The sequence below is a fragment of the Mauremys reevesii genome, linkage group 14, assembly GCF_016161935.1.
Source record: "Mauremys reevesii isolate NIE-2019 linkage group 14, ASM1616193v1, whole genome shotgun sequence".
In the NCBI taxonomy this organism is placed as follows: domain Eukaryota; kingdom Metazoa; phylum Chordata; order Testudines; family Geoemydidae; genus Mauremys; species Mauremys reevesii.
Window position 1 is genome coordinate 43812845 of NC_052636.1, and position 20747 is coordinate 43833591.

Consider the following 20747-nt stretch of genomic DNA (forward strand, 5'->3'; position numbering starts at 1 on the left):
TGGCCACTAGCGAAGGGGAGAGAAAATGGGGCACAATCGGGGGGGGGGGGGACAGGGAACTTCTCAGGGGTTTGGGGAGGGGGGTCACCCTGGGCGCTGCTCGTGGCTCTCTAGGGAGAAAGGGGGCAGGACGGGGAGGAGGGGGTCCCCACGGGAGGGGCCGCGGTAAATCCGAGGGGATCTCAGCCCCCCCCTTTCTCTCCCCGCTCCTCGGAGGTCACCTGCCCCCACCCCCCGGCCATGTCCGGGCTGCACCGACATTTCCCGCCCGCCCCAGCCCGGTCTCACCCTCCCAGCTCCGCCCGGCCCCACGCAGGGACCCCAGGGTTAATGAAGGGCTCTCCCGCCGCGATCTGCGCATGCCCAGAGCTCCACCGGCACCAACCCTTCTCCGGCCCGGGAGAGGCTCCAACGGCCCCGCGCGAGCCAGGCAGAGCCCCAGCGCCCAACACTCCTTCACAGCCCGGCTCCGGCTCCCAGCTGACATCACTTCCGCTCCGGGGAGAGTCAGGAACTACATCTCCCAGCCTGCCCCGGGGCCGCTTCCGCCCTCTCCAGCCCAGGGAAGGGAGGGTTCCAGCAGCTGTTACTGCGCATGCTCCGTGCGAGCCCCGCTGGGGGCGGGAGAACAAAGCTGCTGCTGCTGCCGCCTCCGCGTGAGCCGGGCCCGGGCTGAGCCGCTGCTGCTCCCCGGGGGGGGGGTTTCTCCAGCTGGGCCCCGCCCCGGGCTCTGCTGAGGCTCCCGGTGACGGAGCCCGGGGGGCGGGGCAGGTCCCGGCTCTGCGCGGTGCCCCCATCGCTGCCCCGGGGGCCCGGAGCTGCTGCCGCGCTGAGGCCGGGAGGATCCTTCCGCAGCGAGTCTGAGCCGCCCCCCCCCCCGGCTCTGCTGTGCCCGGTACCGGGGGGTGAAGCGGGTCCCCCCGCCCGGTGCCCCCTTCCCCGCACGGGCGGAGCGGGGCAGCCGCGGGGGGAGCCCCCGGGAACGGGGCGGTGACCCCGGCTCCCAGCCCGGGGCAGGGTGCTAGGGAAGCGGGGGAGGGGACGGGAGAGGGGGGGAGGGGAAATTAGAGGGGGGGGCAGGTTCCCAGATCTCTGATCCCCCGCACACTCACTGCAGCCTCCCTGCCCAGGGTCACTGCCCTGTGACCGAGGTGAGGGGCAGAGAGAGGAAGAACCAGCCCCGGACTCTCCCTGTTCCCCCTGCGGCAGGAGTGCGCTGCCCTGGGGGCAGGGGCAGGGGGACCCCCCCCCAAGGGGGCTCCTTTGGGTCTGGTCTGGTCCAGGGTTTGGTTCACACCCTGTTGCTGGGAGGGCTTCACAATGTCTTGGTTGGTTCCTGCTGCTGGGGGGAGCACAAGGGGGACAGGAGGGGCCGGGGGCCAGGTCTGTGCTGCACTGTGGGGACTGAGCATGTTCCCAGCCTGGCAGAATCTACAATCTCTGTCTGCAGGGAAAGGGCCTGGGGGAATCGTGATGTGAAATGAACTGAAGCCTGTTCTGAAACCTCCACAACTGCCCTTCTCGCCCTGCCAGGCTGCAGAATGACACCCACCTCTCGCTCCAGCTCGTCCCAGCCTCCCATGGGACAGGAGAAATGGCTGTAGTGGAGCCAGCTCAGGTAGGGGTTACTGGGGGGTTGCTGGTGGGTTCCTGCTGGAGGGGGAGGGGCAGGAAATACTGAAGAGGTGGCATCTTCTGGGGGGTTAGGGCTGGAGGGGGGCAGGGAATACCCTGGGTGAGGATAGGGAGTGGGGACACAGTGTGACAAACCTGCTGGGACTTGTTAACATGGGCCTAGATCCTCGGAACAAACACTTGGGTGTTGGGGGAGAAAATTCCCTAATTTGTGAAACAGGAAACAGACAAAGCAACTCCCTGGGCAGGGCTGGGAAAACTGACCAGATTTCCAGTGCTGAACCCTCAGCCTGCTAGCCAGGGGCTGGTGTGACATGGAAAGGGGGCACCCAGCCCCTCACATCCAACTGCTGGCAGTGGGGAGGGTGTTCGGGTTCCCTGCCATGGGGCTGTGCCTGGACCCTACTGGGGGCTCCATCGCCTGTAACAGCCTCTGGCTAGTAGGTCTGTGGTGGATCTGCTGGGAGAGACAAGGGGCTCTCACTTCATCCCCTCACCCAGATGTCTCCTGGCTGCTCTCAGCAGTGTGGGGATAGGACTCTGCTGACTCTCTCAGAGCTTCCATTTGATTGGCTCCTTTCCTCCCTGAATAGTGGGGCTGTGAGTGGGGCAGCAGGTACTGAGTGTTGGATTCTTGCTCTTTCAGGGGCCGGTGACCTTCGAGGAGGTGGCTGTGTATTTCACCAGGGAAGAGGGGGCTCTGCTGGACCCCACTCAGAGAGCCCTCTACAGGGAAGTCATGCAGGAGAACTGTGAGAACGTGACCTCGCTGGGTAAGGGTTCCTGTCCCCTCGGCTCTTGGAATGGGAAATGCAGAGTTAAGGTTCATGCCACTCCCCTAATGCCACCTCTGCTCTGCCCTGTTTCATCATCACCCCGACATGCCAGAGACACCCACACTAGCCCTCTCCCCTCCCCTGTTACAGAGCGCTCTGGGAACAGAGCAGTACAGCAGAATGTCTAACATGTTCTTCTCTTTGCTAAGATAATATTCGGGTTCAACTCAATCATAGCAAACAGAAGCTTCCTCCCCCTGGCCTGCTCTCCAGTACTGAACCTCCTGCACACAGGCCAGCTGAGACTTGCACAGTGTTACTACCCCCTTGCCCTCAACCTGAGTTTTCCTTTTGAGTCACTGCCTTCACTTACCCCTCACTAAGCCCCACAGATCACTCGAACATATGCCACCAGGGTGCTGACAACCCCCATGGCAAGAACACACCCTTGGGCACCTTTGCTGACCAAGCCTACAACACTCAGCACGGAAATGAGGCAGAATTGCCCCCCAAGTTTCACATGCACCTCTCTGCATAGCACAGGCACAGCTCTGCCCAGCTGCTGCAACCAATCCCTCCATCAGCCAGTCACAGCTACAGCTGGCCCAGTGCACACAGCTACAGCTGGCCCAGTGCACACAGCTACAGCTGGCCCAGTGCACACAGCTGGAGGCATGCGGATAGGTGCTGAGATTCACACCTGTGAGCACAGCACAGACAATGTCTTAGTCTTAGTCTTTCCTCGGGTCAATTATAGGTTCATAGATTTTAAGGCCAGATGTGACTATTAGGTCGTCTACTCTGACGTCCTTTATACCACAGACCATAGAATTCATCCCGTTACTGCTGCATTGAGCTGAATACCTGAGTCCCTTTGGCAGTTGGTTAACCTTTGCACGGCCCACACAGAACCATTCTCACTGGTTCTGGCTAGCTACAGGGTTAAGGGTTGGGGGAAAGTTTACATTAACTTTTCCTGGTCTGCAGAGGTTTAAGTTTACTCACCGTCCATATGGTGCAAGGCAGGAGACAGCACTGGGCAACCTTAACTCTGCATTAATGTAGCTTATGAGCATTTAGTTTCCTGTTTTAAAAAATGGATGCTTTTGCCGCTATAGCTGTATCTGTAATTGAGCTTTGGCCAGCAGAGCCATGTTGGATGGTGTGCGTGTGTGCGCATGTGTGTGTGCACTTTTTCACAGCCTTAAACAATAGAGCTGGACTGGCAAAGCTTTTAAGAGCTACCTAAGACCTACCTAACTAGTTCCTCGACAGACACCTGACACGCCACCTTTGGGTGAACGAATATGCGTGTACCTGGTGGGAATCCAAACCCTGCGCCGGCACCCCTTGGGTGGGGCACCTGCACGGCCCCTAAAGGCCGGTCCTGGGTGGGAGCAGAATTGATCCTCCACTGTCCCCTGTGGGGAAGAGTTTGGGGGAGTTCAGTCCCTGATTTTTATTTTCTGTCTCTCCAGCACTTACTTGGGTTTGTTCTCTGCCTTTCCATCCCCAATTCTGAGATTTCTCCTCTCTTCTAGCAGGTGATGGGGTGGTGAGGGAGAGCGAGGAGCAGAATCCTCACCAGGAAGATGCTGAGCTCGCCGAAGCGCATGGGGAATTACTGCGAAGAGCCAAAGGGAGTGTGTCCAGCCCCTGTGAGCAGGGAAAAGCTGGTGAAAATTACCCCAGACCAGAGAGAGAGCAGGGAAACCACTCAGAGGAGAGAGTGGATGAACCCATTGATTGTCAGGGAACTCACAGGGACCTCAAGGAAACTACGTCCCAGGAGAAAATCCTCACAGAAAAGCGAGAGACTATGAATGCCGTGAGTGCGGGAAAAGCTTCACTCAGAGATATACCCTTAACTCTCATCAGAGAATCCACACAGAAGAGCGACCCTACGAATGCTGTGAGTGCGGGAAAAACTTCACCCGAAGCTCAAACCTTACTAGGCATCAGAGGGTCCACACAGGAGAGAGACCTTATGAATGCCGTGAGTGCGGGAAAAGTTTCAGTCACTTCTCCTCCCTTATCTCTCACCAGAGAGTCCACACAGGAGAGAGACCCCATGAATGTTGCGAGTGTGGAAAAAGCTTCTCTCGGAGCTCAAACCTTACTATGCATCAGAGGATCCACACAGGACAGAGACCCTATGAATGCAGTGAGTGCGAGAAAAGTTTCACTCACCTCTTCTCTCTTATCTCTCACCAGAGAGTCCACACAGGAGAGAAACCCTATGAATGCAGTGAGTGCGGGAAAAGCTTCACTCATAGCTCAGGCCTTTCTAAACATCAGAGAATCCGTAAAGGAGATAAACTTCATAAAAACCTTCTCTAGAGCTGTCAGGAGATTTTTTCTTTAATTCTTTTGACAGTTCCCAGGTAGTGAGTGTTAAGGCTGTTTGCATCTTTTGCACATTGTAGTCCCTCAGCTCCCACACATGAGTTGCCCACTTTTGAAGCTCGCCCGTCTTTGGGGTGGATCCTGTGGTCCTTTGTATCAACTCCATTGTCCTGCGAGTCATGGGAGTGGGTGTCTTTTCTACTAGGAATGTCATCACCCCAGGTGGGGGAGATGGGGGGGTGTCTTCAACCAGCTACGTTGAGATAAAATCTACCTGGGTCTCCTCACTGTGGTTGCCATGGAGTTAGCTAGCTTGAGTTCACTTTCCTGATGTAATAAGACAGCTATTCTTGCAGTAAAGACATGGGCTATGGATAGTCAGTGGGGTTATCTAGCACATTTCCTCCTGATCTGACCTAACCACCATCACATTTCCTTGTCTAAACAAACCTGGAGATTCACATTTGTACTCCTCCTGCCAGTGCAAAGTTATTGTTAGAGACGTCAAGTTCCTCTTTGAGGACAGATTTCCTCATTCCCAGTTGTTCTCACATTACCCTGGATTGTGCAGAACAGCAGTTATTTTGTTGACTTTTTTCTCATTTAAAATATATTTAAATATGAAGAAGAGCTGGAGCAGTGTCAGGGAAATAAGGGTCATTTTAGGCTCTGTGACCCTGGAAGGAGATGGGGCGACTCAGACATTCCCTCCTTCCCCATCACCCCAGAACTGTTACCTTGTGCCTGAGCCATGCACAGTTCACCCCTTCGTATTCCTTCGCTTCCCAACGTGTCTGGTGGGGTCATGTTCTTGGCTGTCCATGCTTGGGAATGGTGCTTGTACACGTCTTTGATCCTAAATCAGAGTCAGTCTGGCAGGAGATGAAAGTGTCAGACTTGGAAGGGGATTTCAAATGGATTCCAAGCACCGTTCAAATCCCCTTTTCCCTCAATGGCAAAGCCGCTTCTGGGAAGGTCGGCTGTTTTTTTTCCCGTTATGAAAGTGCTAAAACTCCTGTAAATAACACTAATGAGAAAGGTATCAGAGGGGTAGCCGTGTTAGTCTGGATCTGTAAAAGCAGCAAAGAATCCTGTGGCACCTTATAGACTATCAGACTTTTGGAGCATGAGCTTTCGTGGGTGAATACCCACTTCGTCGGATGCATGAGAAAGCGCTGGGTGAAGCAGGTTTCACTGGATCATGGGAGAATCTCTCATCCTAATAATGAGACATCAGATGTAACCTAGTCTGGAATTTCACTTTAAATTAAAATGAAAGTGTCTTCTACCTCTGTGATATGGGTTTTCTATCTTTCATGAAGGCTCCTTGGTCATATAACTGCATGTTAGTTTTGTTTGACAGAATGTAGCTCAGATTTTTGGGGAAATTTCAGACAAATTACCATGTTTTTACTTCAGGTTTGTTTTCCCCTCCTATCCCTGCATGATGACATGGAGAAAATTCAAATGCAGTTCAGTCAACAGGAGAGAATACTCCAAGCTGTTGAACATATTATCAGAGAAACAGTCATATGTTTAAATCTCCACTCTGAAAAGGTGAACAGCAGCAGACCCCAAATGGGTGCAACTGACCGAAGTAAGTGCACATGGTCACAGGGTAGTTCAGTTGTTTAAGTCAATATTGTCTCGGATGATCCAGGGATAGAATTCCACAGCAAGTGATTCGGAACTAGGAAAACGCCCAGGTATTTGGTTCCCAAGGTATTTGTGACCCAGTCCCTACAGGAGGTTACTCTTGAAGAGATCTCTTGGTTAATCCCAACATTTTGGGAAATGCTGTCTGTGATGAGGTGCATCCACCCTGCACTGGCACTGCTAGGGTTAACTGCGCCATGTGGGTTGAAGAGGCCACACCCCCTCACCCTCTCTGGGCATGTTCCGACTGGAGACGGAGTATAAACGGGAGCAGCTCAGCCTGGGTGGACTGGGGAGAACCAAACCTATGTTGTTGGCACAGGGTGTCAGGAGAGCCCAGGGCTGGGGTGGTGGCTGGCTGGGGGGTGGGAAGCCCAGGGCTCGGTTAGCAGGCACGTCTGGCGGGGGACCCCAGGGCTGAGGTGGGGGCAGCCCAAATTTTTTTTGCTTGGAATGGCAAAAAACCTAGAGCCGGCCCTGCCTCCACGCACCGTGAGGTAGGTATGAGCGGATCATTATTATCCCTACTTGAAAGAGAGAGAAGCTAAGGCTGAGAAAGGAGAATTGACTTGTCTTGGGTCACACACCCAGCCAGTGGCAGAGTTGGGAATAGGACCTAAGAGCCCTGATTTTCAAACTAACCATCGGATCTTGAATTTCAGACAGTGAATGACCTGAATAAAGTGCTCTGATGAGCTCCAGACCAACAACAGTAACAGTAATTATTCAGCAAGTATTTGAGGAGAACTGCAACGATAGAGAGATTTGTGAACTGCTCAGAGACCATTAATGCAGAGAAGCAGCAAAATTCATCAAACATAGAACTGGTTCTGACTTATTTCCTTGTTCTTAAGAGAGAACACCAAGGACCAGAATCTCCTCCCTGTCAATAACCCCATGCTCAGCCAATCAGGGTAGAGACTGAGGATGGGAGGCTGAGGGTTCTCACCAGCGAGCCCAAAGGATGGCCCAGGTCACAGATGGGATCACTGCCCAAGCACTATTTCAGCCCCATATTTTTGGGTGGACCTCCCACAGTGGGAGCTGCAGAACACTCCCCCCGCAACACACACATGCACACCCTCCTGGTGTTGGGAGGGGAACAGGTAAAAGGACAAAGGAAGCAAGAGAAAAAGAGGAGGGAGGAAGAGGGGAAGCAAAAAGAACAAACCCTAATGGCCCCAGTAATTCTAAGGGACAAAATCCCAGGTGCAGAATAAAGTTCTGCCTCCTTAAGCTCGTGTTTTCCATGCTCAGAATTCAACTGTCACCAGATGGATCAGACTGAACAGGTTTCAAACCTCCAGGTGCCTCTTACCTTGTAAACAGGGACGGCTGTTTTCTAGTAAAAATCACTAAAAGGGAAGGAGAAAACTCGAAAGAGGTTCCTCCTGGTGCTCACGTCCGTGAACCCGAATACTCCCTCAGTCCTCAAAGAGAGACCTGGAGAAGGAGACTTGCTGAAGCAAAGCCACAGGGGTCTCTGAGGTTTCCCTGGCCTCTCGCCCCTGTCCTGCCTCCCTGATGTCAGCATCTCTCTGTGAGGTCACCAAATCTGACCAATTGGCTGAGGTCCTGCAAAAGGCCTTTGTGATGTCACTGCCGCACCCCTCCCTTGCTGGGCTAATGTCCTGCCCCTGGACAGGCACTTTGCAGGTTTGAGCTACTCCCTGTGGATCACCCCATTCAAGGAGCGTTCGTTCTAGGCAGCAAGCTGGCTAGACAAGGAAACATCAGATGCTGCTCCCAATGCTACACTCAGTTTTTCAGAAATTAGTTGACTTTATGGCCAGAAGAGACCATTAGAGCATCTAATCTGACCCCCTGCATATCACAGGCCTCCTGTAGGACACAAGAGCTACTTTTGAGGCAAACACATTCCAGAAAGGCATCTAGTCTTCATGAAATGACATCAAGAGATGGAGAATCCACCAGTTTCCTTGGTAGCTTGTTTCTGTGATGAATCATCCTCGCTGTTGAATATTTGTGCCTTAGTTGTAATATGAATTTGTCTCTCTTCACCTTCTAGCCATTGGGTCTTATGCCTTTCTCTGCTAGATTAAAGAGCCCTTAAATACCCAATCTTTTCTCTCCATTAAGGCACTTCAATGAAGTCACCTTTCAATCTTCTTTTGATAAGCTAATCAGGTTGAGCTCTTTCAATAGCTCACCAGAAGGTATTTTTTCTAGTCCTCAGAACATTAGGTGGCTCTTTGCTGCCCCAGCTCCAATTTCACAACATCTTTTTCAAATGAGGACACCGAAACTGGAGGCAGTATTCCAGTATCAGTCTCACTGATGCCATGTCACCTCCTGTGACGTTATTGACATAATCTGTAACTGTATAGATCACCATTGTGACCACTGTTCTATATTTGCAGCCAATATTGTAGAAAGGTTGTTGTGTAAGGGGTCTATGGAGAGGTTCTGATTGGCTGATTATAATGATGCTATCTCTAGATGTGTATCATTTTTTTGTAGTTCACATTATGAATATTGGCTCTATGCTGCCTGTATTTCAAACTTGTGCTCTGCTTCAGGGAATGATACCTTTTGTTTAATTGATGAAAACAAAAACTAGACACTTAGAGGATTGGAACTGATTTCAGCTGAGGGACAGGCTTGCTAGGTTTTTATGCATTTGGACAGCAAAATGCTGAGTGTTCACATTCATTTCGAACATCCTCGTATGGTGGAGCTCCTGAACATAATGGAGAATGAAAATGAAATTTTTTCTTTTTTTTTAAGAGGGCACCTGGGTTTGAACAAAGGATCACTTGATCTGCAATCAAACACTCTACCACTGAGCTATACCCCCATTACAACAGGAGTATGGAATTGTGATCTCCAGGACTTTGAAGGACAGACCCTGCTTCATCGAGCTCCTTTGCCATTCCCAGACCACAGGTGGTTTTAAAAATGGGGTTTGATTAAACTTCTTAAATGTGGTAAACACCACAGCTTGCATACCCACCGATATAGCTTCTCCCCATGACAGAGCTGCCACCTCCTGGGGAAGTGGATTGACTACACCAACGGGAAAACTCTCCCCCCTCAGCATGGAGCAGTGGTTCTCAAGCTGTGGGTCAGGACCGCAAAGTGGGTTATGACCCTGTTTTAATGGGGTCACCAGGGCTGGCATTAGACTTTTTGGGTCCTGGGGCTGATGCCAAAAGTGTGAGGCCCCCCAACCCAGGGCTGAATCCCTCAGGCTTTGGTTTTGCCCTCCCCCCACTGGGGCTCAGTCTTTGGTTCTCCCCCAGTGGAGGGGCTTGGTCCCTCTTTCCAGGGCTATGTATTAAGTTATTTTGGCAGAAGGAGGTTGCAGTGAAAGGACGTTTGAGAAACCCTGGCATAGAGCCTCTCCATTACTGAGCTGCAGCAGCATAGATTCACTGTTTGAAACATTGACCTGGCCTTAGCCTCTGAATATGTCTAGGCTTGGCTCCCTGTGGCACTGTTGTGATCAGACCCTGGAAGTACAGCCACGGAGACACCACACACCAGCCTTGCCTAGCTGGCAAAGATCAAACCTTCACAGAAAGACACCCATGGTTTTCTAGCCCAGCTACCTAAGGCCTCAGCCACAACTACTTAACTCAGGGGCCTTTCTACACTCTGGTTCTGTTCTCACTGAAGGGTCATTACAAATTGCTCAGACCAGCTTCCCCAGCACACTCACTGCTGTGCAGCTCTGTACGTGTGGCCATGGCTGAACAGCCAGAGTTCCCTGCCCATTTCCCTACTGGCTGGAGCATGATGAGGGTGTGTTTGTGGTTAATGATGTTGCTGTAGATTGTTCATTCCCTGCCTTGGCAATTCAGACAGTCCCTTTTCCTGTTGTATTGCCAGCACCTCTGTGAGTCCAATAACAGAGGCAGGTTTTCTCTGGGCATTGAGATTTTTGAGGGCGTTGGTGGCTCCTTTCTTTCCTCACCCTGGAGAAACTCAGCTTTTTATTCCATCCTTGATGACTCATGGAATAACAGCAGCAGCATGAAGAGGGGAGTGAATATCTCACTGCCAGGGGGAAGGTGGACGCATTCCCTGTCTGACCATTGCCATTGCAGGAGAGAAGGTTTCAGTGGAATCGAATGCCCTGGCTCAGACAATAGACACAGGGAGGTTTTGCTGTTCATGGATCTGTGCAAAGGAAATTGTGTGTGTGTGTGAAAATGAGGAGGGATATGAAATGCCCACGTGGTGGTGCCTAAGGCAAAAGGGAACCCTAGAGGATTAGAATAGGATAAGTTCTCAAGCAACATGTTTCTTACTTTGTCCATCTGTTAGTTTTGATGATTATCGATGGAAAGATTTTGCCATTGGGTTGTGTGTTTACACAGAAATTGACATTTACCAACAAATACGTAATTCTTCCAAGTCTGCTGGTGGTGAGTTTAGAGGGACACACTCACTCTTCCCACCCCCCATGCCGGGCTGTGCTCTCCAGAATGTCAACTTCCCACAGAGCTGGGATCCTTCCCTCATCTCCGCCCAGACCAGTGCCCCACCCCCACTTCTGGGGTCCCCTTCCAACACTGTCCAACTCCCTTGCTGGCAGGATCCCTTCCCATTCCTTTCATTTCATGTTTGCCTAACATGCAAAAGGTCCCTGGTTCAAAACCAGGCAGAAACATGCTGGCTTCCTTTTGCCAGTCCCCCTTGCTGTTCAGGAAGATGCTCCTCCTTCTCCTATTGGCCTGTCCCTGGGATAACTCCAACCCCTGCATGACAGAGGGTGCTGACAGCAGTGGAGAAAGCACCTTGGCATCAGGCTGGAGAACCTAGAGGAGTGCGGTGTGTCACCTTTTGGAGGCTTGTGGCTTGGCCTCTGCCCTGGGAGGTTGGCCGGTGGAGGCCGGCTCTTCCTGCTGGCATCCTCTGCGTGACTTGCCAAAGGAGGAAGTGAGGCAGGAATGGGGCAAAAGAGGAAAGTCGAGCTGAGGAAGGCAGGGCAGAAAGTAAGCACATCGTTGTGGCTAAATGGGGTTAGTAGAGCATCACCATTCGTTCTGCAAAGCCGGGGGAGGTGCGGTTGGCTGCTGGGAGGCAGAATCCTGTGCCTGCCTCTTGGCTTCCCAGGGGTGGCGCCTTGCAGCCCAGGAGAAGCGGGGTTCTGGGGGGAAGGAAAAGCAGCAATGGCGAGGCTGAGTGGGCTCCTTTCTGGCCGACATGGTGGGTCTGGGAGTTGCCTGTAAGCCATAAGTGGACTTGGTGGAGTGAAAACCGCTGCTCCATTCTGGCTGACCTGGGGGCGCCATTAATGACTTGGGAGTGGGGGCAGGGCGCTGGCTGTGAGCAAATGGGATCCAGGAAGCCCCAGCCTGCCCCTCCAGGGGCCGAGTCGTCTTCTTCTCTCCTGCCATGGGGAGCCCGGCCTTAAGCCTGCCCAGCATGCGCTGCAGCTCGAGCATGAAGCCTTCCTGTGTGGCCTGTGCTGGAGCTGACCCTGGACCCCTGTGGGGCACTGTTGGGGGAAATCCCAACTGCAAATAATTCTGGCCACAAGATCAACCCATTCGGTCGAATGGGGCAAGCTGGAGGCCTGGTGCCTTAGTCCGTGGGGCCAGCAGGTCAAGCCATTTTCCTGCATGTGGGGGAGGCAGCCGCTGTGGTTCGCCCTTCCTGCTCCCTGCGCTGCTGCACCCTAAAATCCCTGTCGGCCGGCAAGATGGGCTGGGAGCCTGGAGAGAGGAGGCAAAGGGGTGGCCCGAGCCCCCTTGGCCACTGCCCCTGCCAGCCCACAGAGACCTGATGCCTCCCCAAGTCACACACGGAGATGTGCCAGCAGCACTAAGGCGGCTCCCTGCCCACTCTGCCCCCTCCCTCCCTGCCACACTGCTCCTGGAAGTGGCCGGCATATCCCTGCAGCCCTGAGTGCAAACGCCACAGCTGACCCGCCCCCGTATCCCGCTGCCTAGGAGCCACTGCCAGAGGGGAGTGTGTGCCAGTCACTTTGGGAGCTGTGCTGCCCGAGGTAAGCACCTCCACCCCCGACCACCTCCTGCACCCCTACCCCTGCCCCAGCACAGAGGTTCTCTGTGTCTTGAACAAGCACTTTCAAGGATTGGCCAAGAACTTCTGCTCTGTTTCTGTGAAAGAGACACAAAAAAGGGAGCCCAATGGACAGGTTTAGTTTGCAAGCACAAACTGGCAGGGCCAAGCCTGGATCTCTCAGTTACTCAGAAGGCTCTTCAGCCAGCTCTTCCCAAAGGCCAGTCTCTAGAGGCTTTTGTGACATGATGTACTTCAAAATAGCTCCCTGTAGCTCACATAGTCATCATTCCTATATGGCTGTGATATGTCCTACCAACCATTCCATGTAAGTTATCATATGAAAAGTCATGATCTGCTGAAATCGGTTATTCTGTCCAAATATGTATAGCATGAGGGTGTGTGAAGTTATGCATTTTGCTGTATGGTTGTTACTGAAATAGGCTATAATTTTGCTAGTGACCCCTGCCGAGGAGGGTGTTCAACAGCCGTGAATCAGCAGAGGAATTGTAATTAAGGGATTTCCAATTCAGTGACAGATGCCCAAACACAACACTGTGGGGACCACTCAAGTCTATGACTCAGTTGCACAAGACCACACCAGGAGGATACCCCAACCTAGTGACTCAGCAGAGCCCACCCAGACACATCTGGGCAAGTGTCTTCTAGACACTTGAATTAAGGATATAAAATAGGAGACTGTGGCATCATGTTTTTGCCTTTCTCCTCCCCCACCTATGCTGGAAGCAGCAGGAATCCTGAGAAAATGAAGGTCATCTGAGGACAGTAATCCAGGTTTTAGGGGGAATTCTATGTATTAAGGAGGGTAACATCCAGTAGGATGAGAAAATTGCTAGACCTAACTACTGCCTAGTGTAATAAGGTGTAAAGTTTAGATTTTGCTGTGGTCATACAGTGCTTAGTGCTCTGCGTTCTGGCCTCAAGAGCCATGGATGCAAGTTGAGTTACGATGACCTTTTCCTTGTCTCCACATTTCTTATGTGCCTCCTTCTGACACTTGTCAGAAAAAACAACTGGTTTCTTTTGCAAGCATTTGCATTGCAAGGCAGAGGCAGTCTTCTCTGTTTCCGCAAAAGAGTCACCAAAAGGTGGGAAGAGCAGACACATTTGTTAAGGCACCACTGGGAGCTGCATCCCTAACTCCACTTTACCTGGCAGGTGAGTCACCCAGCTTAGCCACGGTGCAACTCTCTGGGACTTTTCTCCCAACCGCTCCATTTTTCATCAATGACAATCAAAAGGAAGGTGACATGACATCTGTGTGTGAACATCTCCAGGGAATCACAAGGATGTGTGGCGCAGGCGCTCATTTTGCAGCAATTGGAGTCGAAGCAACCGCCATGCCAATGTCAGTCATAGCAGCGTTTTCATCAACTCCAGGTTTGTGATTTGATTGTTTCCAATGCTTCTCTCCAAAGAAGCCTTTTCCTTAGCAAGCAATGACTTGGATACCAAGGGAGGCCTCTTCTGTTTCCTAGGAAGACACAGGAAAATGTGAACAGAGGAGACAAAAGCCATACACCAAGACACCACTGGGAGTTGAACCCAGGATCTCCTGTTTACTAGACAGGTGCTTTAGCCAGCTAAGCCATGGTGCCTGCCTGAAGAAGGTATTTGCAACTGTTTCATCTGATGGTTCAAGTCAACACCTGCAAATTCTAAAGTACAGACGTTCCCCATTTCCCTCAAGACTTGCAGACCTTCAGGTGTCTGGCTCTCTGTGCACAGAAAGCCACAGCTGAGTAGACAGAGGGCTTCTAACATGTGCCTCTCCCACCAGTCACTGTGATCATATAATGGTTAGTGATCTGTGTTTCAGTCGCAGCATCCTCGGCTCAGTTCTGAGTCATGGTAACCTTTCCTTCAGCTCCAGACTTCTCATTTGCCACTTTCCACGTGTGGTGGGCTGTCTGCCCCAAACAAGCAGGAGAAAGACTAAGGCAGCCTTGAAGAGGCTGTGCAGAACCCAGCCTATCAAGAAAGGGCTTATTGGGAGAGCCAATCAGGAGAAGGCTTGCTGGAGCAGCCCATATATAAAGAGCTGCTCAGCACAGCAAGAGTTAGTCACTCCTTGAAGTTTGAGGAGGGAGGGTTGGCTGCTGTGAAGGAAGGCAGGAAGGCTCAGGGAGGGCACTATGATCAGAGTAGTGCTGGGGTAAAGGGTGCATGAGTGACCTCCTGGCTGACTACTGCCAGACTAAGGCCCTGATATAAAGGTGGAGGAAGGTTCTAGGTCTGTTGGGAAATGGTCCAGGGAAACAGATGGCAGGGTTGGAGGTTCACACATTTTGCCTCAGTAGCCACTGACACAGGTGGCTACACCCTGGACTGCAGCCGGCCACTGAGGCAAGTGTCTGGGTAGAGGACACCCCACCCCACCCAGCAGGGGGGAGAGAACTGAGTGGGGCACAGCCAGAGGGCTGTGTCCATAAGAGGACACTGAAGACCTGAGAGCAACATGGGTCCTAATGATAGAACAGATGGTGGCCAGACGCTACTAGATGAAGGCGCACCGGTGAACCACAGCTAATTGCTACGATGGTCAGCAGGAGGTGCGGCAGTGAGGCATGCCCCATGGCACCAAGACTTAGCCGCAAGGAAGGCTCTCTCTGTCTTGAACAAGCACTTAGAAGGATTCTGCTGACAGGTCTTTTCTTTTTCTGAAAAGAGATACAAAAAAAGGAGCCAAGAGACGCACTAGGTTTGGCAAGGAAGAACTGGCAGGCCAAGCCAGGCTCTCCTGGTTAGTAGGAAGGTTCTTCGGCCAGCTCTTCACAAAGACCACTATCTAGAGACCTTTAAACAGGCACTGCAGATGTTCACCACAAAAGAGATGCCAAAATGGAGTTCTCCACTGCCTGCAGCCATCACGCTACCAGGAGTTCTGTGCACAGAGATGCCCCTGCTGGTGGCTAAAGGCTTTGGTAGAGACTCTTCTGACACCACCCATTCTCATATAGTGTTTAGCGCTCTGTGTTGTGGCTTCAGCATCCACAGATGCCAGTTGAATTGGGGGACATTTTTCCTATCTCCACATTTGTCTAATGGCTCCTTTCAACACTTGTCACCAAAAAGACCTGTTTCTTTTGCAAGCGATGTACAGCTAGGCAAAGGCAGTCGTCTCCATTTCCTCAAAAGATCACCAAGCTGTGGGGAGAGGAGACACATTCAGCCAAGCTGGATGCTGAATCTCCTCTTTATTCAGCAGGTGTCTGTGAAGGACATAAATCTACACCATGTAAAGGTCAAGAATAGGGCTTTATTACACACAGTGCTGGCGGAGTGGGCTTGTTAGGCTCAGAGACACTGTTAATTAATTAATTACAATAGAATATATAGATTTTCCATGGGCCGGGGGAAAGTGACAGGCTAGGCAGTTCCACACCCCGGGACAGGTTTTGCAAGACAGGATAAGCACATTAGCCAATGATTAACAGATTAGATAATGTCTCCACCCATGGTCTCAAGTTACCAAGTTAACATTTCATTAATACTTTGATAAAATATTAGTATAAAATATATATGTTGAATTCTGATTTGGGATCCATAGGAATGGAGCAACTCCTTTGATTGTCCAACAGGTACATTCCTAGGGGTTAAAGCAAAGAAAGAGTGAAAGTCTATGGCAATAAAGATTGTTTTCTGTGTGTCTTAAGGCAGGCATTGGTCCCTTGGAAGGGAGGTGGAAGGATGCCATATCTTATACTGACGTGCCAACTTTTCATAAACTCAAGGTTGGATCTGTGGGAAGAATGTCTCCCTAGAGAAGAAACAAACACAATAGGAATAGGGATTCTTTGTTCAGTCTGCAATTCTGAATAAGACACAATCATTTAGTTCTAAGCTCCAACACCTGGCAATTTGCTGACCAGGCCTATCTTAGCAAGCAAGGCTTTCTGTTTAACCAGCTTTCTCTTAGCTGGTCACTATTTGCTAGGCCTGTAGTCCTTGACCATTATCCGGACTTTGGGTCTGGAAAAGAACTGGCACAATCCATAGACCAGGTTGTTATATAAAACGCACATGGATTTGAACCTTTCACATACAGTAATGGCAAAGTTCTTGGTTCAGGCTTGTAACAGTGATGGAATAAACTGCAGGTTCAAATCAAGTCTCTGGAGTCTATTCAAAGCTGGGATGGGTCATTCAGTCCTTTGTACAGAGCTTCAGTTTGTAGCAAAGTCCCTCCAGAGGTATGAAGCAGGATTGAAGACAAGATGGAGACGAGGCATCAGCCTTTTATAGTCTCTTGCCATATGGTCTTTGCTTTCTTTGTCCCAAGGACACTCTGTCCAGCACGTGGCATAGAAAAACCTTAGAGTTCTGTCCATAGGCAAGTCCCTGCAAACCTTGCTGAGTCACAAGGCGTATCTGCCTTCTCTCAATGGGGCGATTGTAGAGCTGATGGTCCTTAATGGGCCATCAAGCAGGCTAGACAGAACTGACACCGGAAGCAGAGCACAAGATTGAAATACAGGCAGCATAGAGCCAATATTCATAACGTCAACTACAATAATGATACACATCTAGAGGTAGCATCATTACAATCAACCAATCAGAACCTCTCCATAGACCCCTTACACGACAACCGTTCTACAATATTGGCTGCAAATATAGAACAGCGGTCACAACGGTGATCTATACAGTTACAGATTATGTCAATAACGTCACAGGAGGTGACACGGCATCAGAGAGACTGATACTGGAATACTGACTTCAGTTTTGGTGTCCTCATTTGAAAAAGATGTTGTGAAATTGGAGCTGGGGCAGAAAGAGCCAACAAATGTTGTGAGGTCTGGAGGAAAATGCCTTCTAGGGAGCTATTGAAAGAGCTCAACCTGTTTAGCTGATCAAAAGAAGATTGAAAGGTGACTTCATTGAAGTGTTGAAGTGCCTTAATGGAGAGAAAAGATTGGGTATTAAAGGGCTCTTTAATCTAGCAAAGAAAGGAATAACAAGACCCAATGGCTGGAAGGTGAAAAGAGACAAATTCATATTACAACTAAGGCACAAATATTCAACAGCGAGGATGATTCACCACAGGAACAAGCTACCAAGGAAAGTAGTGGATTCTCCATCTCCTGATGTCATTTCATGAAGACTAGATGCCTTTCTGGAATATCTTTGCCCCCAAAGTAGCTCTTGTGTCATACAGGAGGCCTGTGATATGCAGGGGGTCAGATTAGATGCTCTAATGGTCTCTTCTGGCCATAAAGTTGACTAATTTCTGAAAAACTGAGTGTAGCATTGGGAGCAGCGTCTGATGTTTCCCTGTCTAGCCGGCTTGCTGCCTAGAACGAACGCTCCTTGAGTTGGGTGATCCACAGGGAGTAGCTCAAACCTCCAAAGTGCCTGGCCAGGGGCAGGACATTAGCCCAGCAGGGGAGGGGTGTGGCAGTGACATCACAAAGGCCTTTTGCAAGACCTCAGACTATTGGTCAAAGATGTGGGGGGGAGGTGGTGACCTCACAGAGAGATGCTGACATCAGCCAGGCAGGACAGGGGCGCGGGGCCAGGGAAACCTCAGAGACCCCTGTGGCTTTGCTGCAGCAAGTCTCCTTCTCCAGGTCTCTCTTTGAGGACTGAGAGAGTATTCGGGTTCACGGACGTGAGTGCCAGGCGGAACCTCTTTCGAGTTTTCTCCTTCCCTTTCAGTGATTTTACTGGAAAACAGCCGTCCCTGTTTAGAAGGTAAGAGCCTCCTGGAGGTGTGAAACCTGTTCAGTCTGATCCATCTGGTGAGAGTTGAATTCTAGGCATGGAAAACATGAGCTTAAGGAGGCAGAATTTTATTGCACATCTGGGATTTTGTCCCTTAGAATCACTGGGGACATTGGGGGTTGTCCTTTTTGTTTCACCTCTTGCTCCATCCACTGTCTGATCCCTCTTTTCTCTTCGTCTCTTGCTTCCTTTGTCCTTTCTCCTGTTCCCCTCCCAACACCAGGTTTTTTTCTCCTGCTGATAACTGCTCACATTAACTGATCACTCTCGTTATAGTGTGTATGACAACACCCATTTTTTTCATGTTCTCTGTGTGTATATATATTTCCTACTGTATTTTTAACTGCATGCATCCGATGAAGTGGGTTTTAGCCCACAAAAGCTTATGCTCAAATACATTTGTTAGTCTTTATGGTGCCACATGTTCTCCTTGTTCTTTTTGCAGATAAATTAATGGAGGTTAAGTGCATTAATGGCTATTAGCCAGGATGGGTAAGGAATGGTGTCCCTAGCCTCTGTTTGTCAGAGGGTAGAGATGGATGGCAGGAGAGAGATCACTTGATCATTACCTGTTAGGTTCAGTCCCTCTGGGGTACCTGGCATTGGCCACTATTGGCAGAGAGGATATGGGGATGGATGGACCTTTGGTCTGACCCAGTATGGCCGTTCTTATGTTCTTATGAAGGGAGGGGCAGAGCCCTGCAACAGAGTTTCTGTAGTGTAGTGGTTATCACGTTTGCCTAATATGCAAAAGGTCCCTGGTTCAAAACCAGGCAGAAACATGAGGGCTTAATTTTTCCCAGCTCCTAGTGGCCTGTCCCTGCTGTTGTAGGAGCAGCAGTGATTTCTATGCTCAATAGGTGTGTTATACTTCCCCCATTCCCATTTTTGTCTCCTCTCCCTCTCTGAATGCCTGTGAAGTGGCTTTCCCCCTCCCCCTCCCGCTCCCTCCTGCAATGCTTGTGGGATGAAGGGGCTGGTTGAACAGCTGAAAGAGCAGAAGAGCTCCTAGATAGAGAAGGTGTCTGGGACTCTCATTAGGCAGCACTCACACACCCAGAGCAGGGACACTGCATGGACACTGCCCAAGGTGGAGTGTGACCCACCAGATGCAGCCAAGTCATCTCCAGTCGCAGGCCATGAGGAGCAGGTCCTTAAAAGGGGAAGGGGCCCTGTGCTCAGGAGTCACTCACAAGCTTGTACCTCCAGTGAATGCCCTTCGCCCCGACCGCCTGGCCAGTGGTTCGCTGCATTGCAGTTCATTCTGCCTCGGGAAGACTTACCTTCATCGCACTGTCCATCACGGTGCTGTGGGACACTTACTTGGCAGGATCCTGTGCCTGCCTCTTGGCTTCCCAGGGATGGCTACTTGCAGCCCAGGAGAAGAAGGATGGTTCTGGTGAAAGGAAGACAAGCAAAGCTCTGGGAGGAAATTTGGGTGTGGGCTCTGCGGTGGGGGTGGGGTGCAGGAGTGGTGGTGCAGCTCCCAAAGTGACCGGTACACACAACCCTCCGGCAGCAGCTCCTAGATGAGTGGGGCCAGGGGATCTCCATGTGCTGCTGTCTGCAGGCGCTGCCCCCAGAGCTGACATTGGCTAAAGTTCCTGGACAATGGGAGCTGCAGAGTTGGTGCTCGGGGCAGGGGCAGCACGTGGAGACACTCCCCCCACCTCAGGGGATGCTGGGACATGCCAGCCACTTCTGGGAGCGGCACGGAGGGACGGAGGCAGAGTGGGCAGGGAGTCACCTTAGTGCTGCTGGCACATCTCTGCACACCCGTTGGGGGAGGGGAGCAGAGGCCTCCATGTGCTGCCTGGGGTAGGGGCAGAGCACGGAGCTGCCTCCCCTCCCGGGTCTATTACAGGAGTGGGTGGGTGGGTCTTTTGGCCTGCAAGGTGCAGCAGGTCGGACTAGATGATCACACTGGTCCCTTCTGATCTTAAAGGCTCTGAGTCTAAAAGGGAGAGGGAAGTAAAGGAAATTAAAAAAATAAAGTAAACCAAGCACTGTAATACCAGGATGACTCCAACTGCTCATTATATAGTCCCACCCCTTTCTTCCTCCACTGGGTGTTTAATGACCTGTTGGGACATTGATTCTCTCATTCTATTGATAAACTGAAACAACGTGACTGAAATTAAACCAATTCCCAGTGGAGGAATCATCACATTGGCTGGGAATCAAACCCAGATCAATTGCTTGGAAGGCAGCTATGCTCACCACTATACCACTGGTGAAAGTCTCTGATTTTTCACACTTGGTCACCTTACTTCTCAGCATGAGGCAAATGTCTCTGTGGTCTCTGCCGTTCATGGTGGGGAGTTTCCCCACTGATAACAGTTCTTGCTGGGTCGGGGAGGGGAGAGAGAAGAGGCGTTTATTCTGTTTCATTCCTCTCCATTTTCTGTTCCTCCCCTTCCCTTCCAGGGTCCTCCCTTCCATTTCAGACTGTGCAGTGACACCCTCCCCTCACCCAGGACTCTCGAGCCTCTGGAGCAGCACGATCCCATGAGATCCTCAGTGACCAAGGGTCTTTTCCAACTTCCAGGAGACCCAGCTTGAGTCTAAAGGAAGCTCTGTTCCTTCCTGGGGATCCTT

General features: G+C 51.2%; 1 protein-coding gene and 2 non-coding genes across 3 annotated transcripts in view; 2 read left to right on the forward strand and 1 right to left on the reverse strand.

Annotated features, from left to right (window-relative positions):
* Positions 1-4709, forward strand: part of LOC120381758 (zinc finger protein 420-like) — a gene marked incomplete at both ends in the record, with an annotated part of 237354 nt that extends 232645 nt beyond the window's left edge. Inside the window, one exon of the mRNA XM_039499869.1 lies at positions 4201-4709. Within this exon, the coding sequence (XP_039355803.1) occupies positions 4201-4709 (509 nt within the window). The remainder of the gene's footprint in view (positions 1-4200) is intronic.
* Positions 4710-13952: 9243 nt separating this feature from the next.
* TRNAT-AGU lies at positions 13953-14026 on the reverse strand. The gene has a single exon. It is a non-coding gene; the product is annotated as a tRNA-Thr (tRNA).
* Positions 14027-18858: 4832 nt separating this feature from the next.
* TRNAI-AAU lies at positions 18859-18931 on the forward strand. The gene has a single exon. It is a non-coding gene; the product is annotated as a tRNA-Ile (tRNA).
* Positions 18932-20747: the final 1816 nt, after the last annotated feature.